The sequence below is a fragment of the Procambarus clarkii genome, chromosome 25 (assembly GCF_040958095.1).
Source record: "Procambarus clarkii isolate CNS0578487 chromosome 25, FALCON_Pclarkii_2.0, whole genome shotgun sequence".
Taxonomy (NCBI): Eukaryota; Metazoa; Arthropoda; class Malacostraca; order Decapoda; family Cambaridae; genus Procambarus; species Procambarus clarkii.
In genome coordinates, this window is record NC_091174.1 from 27,049,146 (window position 1) to 27,053,323 (window position 4,178).

The following is a 4,178-nucleotide window of genomic DNA, read 5'->3' on the forward strand; positions in this document are numbered from 1 at the left end:
AAGAATTGCAGCTGGTGCTGCGGTTTGGTGGTAAGGTGGAGTGCTCATGGGTGCTCGCTGATGTGTCTTGTAGGAGGCAGGGCTTCTCGTCGCGGTGTTCTTTTCAGCATTGCGTTGGTGTTCTACACTTTCCTAGATTTACTCGAGCGCAGATCGTCGGTGATTTTCTTCTTCCCCGGCCTCCTGGCCGGTTTGTTGGTCTTGCTTTGCGTTGATACAGTGAGGCTATCGTTGGAGGTAGCTTCCAGCCGGAAATCTTCAGTTGTATAGGGGTGCTGCAGTGAAGGAGGTGGTGTTCCCACAGAGACGTCCTCATCTGATGAATCAGCTGACTCAGAAGTAGATGCAGTGAATCTTGAGGGATGAGTTCTTGCCTGTTGAGGCTTCAATGGGACCTGCAGCTGATTTAGGGCGTTGAGAGGGTTCACACACGAGAGGTGGAACTGTGGTAGTTGTCGATAGAGGAGACGTCGGCGTCTGGGTGGCTTGTGATGAAGTTGCTGGAGGAGCAGGCTTTGCTGTTGAGAGTAGATCCGTGAGCACGGCGGCGTTCACGGTGATGTCCTGGTTAGTAACTGGAACTGTTGCAGAAGTAGGGGTCATAGGAGGCAGAGTCTTGTGAGCTGTAGGTACCTGAACAGGATCTGAAGTCTGCATTGCAGTGGCGGAATCGTCGTCGTCGGATGTAGAGTCGGCATCCTCTACAGGGTCAGTTGTTGGAGTTGAACCTGGAGCGTTGAAGACTTCTTCAGGAATATTGAAGGTAGGGAGACCATTTGCCTTATAAAGAATTTTTAAAATCCTCACAAATTCTCGGGGGTTATTGCCAGTAGTCATTGTGGCCGTTGCTATCAAAGCTTTTACTGTGCCCTGCCCAATCAGCTTTGCCTTTGGTTGGGCGGGTTGGGGTGGAGGCGGCGGTGTCTGGCTCGATGAGTGGCCGGGTGGCTGGGAACTGGGTCCCCATTGGCTAGTAGAGGCTATACCAGGATGGTGTGCGGTGGCGATAATTCCTCCTCCCTGAAGCTTCGGGAAGGTGGCTGCTTGGATGTTGAATGTAGAGGCTGAGGTGGTAGTTGTAGAGCTGGAGCTGGTGCCTGCTGCAGAGGTCGAGGAAGCTTTGGATTTCTCCTGGGTCTCCAAGTTTTTGATAACTTCTTGTCTGCGTGGACATTGATGGGAGATTGCGATATGTTCGCCGTTGCAGGGCAGGCAGCATGGTTTTTTGGAGGTGCAGATCGAATAGTGGTGGTCTTTCGCGCAAATGCTGCATTTCTGGATGGTCTGTTGACACTTGTTGGTTTGGTGAGAGTAGTTGTAGCATCGGAACCACCATCTTCTTGAGATGATTTCGGGGTTTAGAGTCCCCGCGGCCCGGTCCTCGACCAGACCTCCTTTTTTGTTACACACCCCCAGGATGCAGCCCGTAGCTGCTGTATAACTCCCAGGTACCTATTTACTGCTAGATGGACAGGAGAATGAGGGTGAAAGAAACTCTGCCTATTTGTTTCCGCCTCCACCGGGGATCGAACCCGGAACCTCAGGACTACTATCCCGAGCACTGTCCACTTAGCTGCAATGCCCCCGCTCTAGCACCATACATCGACCAGCAAACCTTCTCCAATCGGAATTCCCGCTCTTACCCGGGAACACACATGTGACTCCTTCACCACCGCCTGGCCCCTAGGGACGCCGCACCCAGCCGACCGCACCACCTCTGATCACACCACTACCGGCCTAGCCTGCAGCCTCCACCAAGATCACCCTTCTACCCGTCCTCCTTCACCTCGCCGACAAAATGGCGGCCAACGACATTACCCGCTACATCCACGTCATCAGCAGGCTGCTCGTCACGAATAGACTACCGAAAGCCGCTGTATGACCGTCTACCAGTTTTCACAACTGCTGTATGACCTTGTTTTCACAACTACTACCGGACCCTCTGCCCCGGGAACCACTGAGCCGACCACCAGGGAGCCCTCACCGTCCGGCTACAGCGACTACGAAGTCCCAAGCTTGTCCTACTGACAGGGACGGCAGCAGCCTTAAGAGACAGCTGACCAAGACGACGAGGCCGACTCCTAAGACTCGACCGGCTCCGAAGACGAAACCAAGGAAGCCGACCACGATGACTCGACCTACTCCGATGCTTTAGTCGATGTCACTAGCTCTCCTGCCCTCATGCGGCCGCTCGGCACCATCTCCCTTTCCAGATCCCGCACCGGCACCTTCCAAACTGACAGGCTCCCATACTGCCTCCTTCGGGTATATCTGACGTGGCAACGTACTTTCCAAAGAGGACAGACAGCATAACTCCATAATCCACAAGAACAACTGGTAATATAAGTGCAGGAAAATAAGACGGATCATTCGCATGGTCGTTTCTCAAGAACGCCTCGACCACCTCTACGACTATGACACCCTGAAGAAGGAAATTCGACCAGACTACCAACATCGGGGAACTTGGATTAGGAAACCAATCCTCTTGTAACACACCGAACATCTCCCCCAAGACCAGCCGATTGCCCTGCAAACTCCTGTAGCACTCAACTTTGAGCGACGTGTTTACCCCATCAATTCACCGGTCGGACCAGCCATATGGTCTTGGAGTGGATTGACGCCTCCACGAACCCCATCCTCACACCTCCAGTATCAGCTATTGATACTGATAATGGCTCCAAAAAGCCTTCACTTACGGCCTCACCATAGCCTGTGTTACATGGAAATTTTGTTCGAGTAGCTAAATCTAAAACTACAACGACAGCTTGTCTCCTCAGCACATCTCCTGTGCCAGGTGAGTACGACAGGCTCACCATAACCCATGCTCCTTGGAACGTTTTGTTCCGAGTAGCTGAATCTAAAACAAAAACAACCTTTCTCCTCACCTGAGAATGAACCTTGCAAGTTCGAAACGTTGTGTAAATTATTATAAGTATAATACATTCTTCTGGTAATTTTTATTCTTTTAGTCAACCATGAACAAATATGACATTTGGAGAAATCCTCTTCCAGTTAAACCAAGATGCAAGAGCACAAGTCAGAGGGATAGAAGCCCTAAACAAGAAAATAATCAACATGGAATGGTAAGGGAGATAGTGGGAAAAATAAATAGGAGAGAGAGAGAAAGAGAGAGAGAGAGAGAGAGAGAGAGAGAGAGAGAGAGAGAGAGAGAGAGAGAGAGAGAGAGAGAGAGAGAGAGAGAGAGAGAGAGAGAGCGAGCGAGAGAGAGAGAGAGAGAGAGAGAGAGAGAGAGAGAGAGAGAGAGAGAGAGAGAGAGAGAGAGAGAGAGAGAGCGAGAGAGAAGAGAGAAGAGAGAAAGGGAAGAGGAGAATTGAAAACAGGAGATAAAGCGAAAAGATGAGAGAGGAAAATCTCAAGCAAAAAGTGGAAAGGTGAGTGGCGAGAAGAGAAAGCAGCAGGATTTTTGGAGATGATGTGTAAGGGAACCTTTCCCGGAGTGAAGACGGTGAGTGGCAGCTGTGAAGGGCGAGATCACAGCAGGACTGGAAGTGACGGGCGAGAGTTGGCAGTATAAAGATAGAATAGGGAGTGGAATGAATAATAGAGGAATGAATAATAGAGAGTAAACAAATAATAGGGTGTGCACTGAATAATAGTAAGCGGAGTTAATAATAGGGAGAGGACAAAATAACAGGGAGTGCACTGTATAATAGGGAGTGGGTTGAATAATAGGGAGTGGACTGAATTATAGGAAACAGATTGAATAATTTAGAGTGGACAGAATTATTGGGGGTATGTACAAAATAGGAGGGAGTGGACCAAGTAATAAAGAATGAACATAATATTATGTAGTGAAAAAAATTATAGGAATTGGGCAGAATAATAGGTAAAGGACAGAATAATAGTTTAACATTGAACTTATCTAGAGGCTAATAATACCACGGTATTTAAACAGATACGCCAGTATGCTGCTGGTATAACAATTTAACAAAGAATATATCTCCAATGTATATTGCACGTCACAAATAAAACTATAATATGATATGTCCAGAACTCAAGACTTAGCACGGCAAAACAATGAGTTACCCTCCTGGGTTGATGACCAAGGATACACGATACTATATAACTGACTTATAAAACAGTATCTTGTCTGTTCAGAATATTATAATATCTAAGTACATCTACAGCCACACTTTCTTGCCTCCGCCTGAAGCGTC

At 48.5% G+C, this 4,178-nt stretch overlaps 1 protein-coding gene across 1 annotated transcript; it reads right to left on the reverse strand.

The window, feature by feature from the left end:
• Positions 1-333: 333 nt before the first annotated feature.
• On the reverse strand, positions 334-837 carry LOC123756305 (uncharacterized). Its single transcript, XM_045739370.1, has one exon. It carries the CDS (start codon positions 835-837, stop codon positions 334-336), a length of 504 nt encoding a protein of 167 aa, XP_045595326.1.
• Positions 838-4,178: the final 3,341 nt, after the last annotated feature.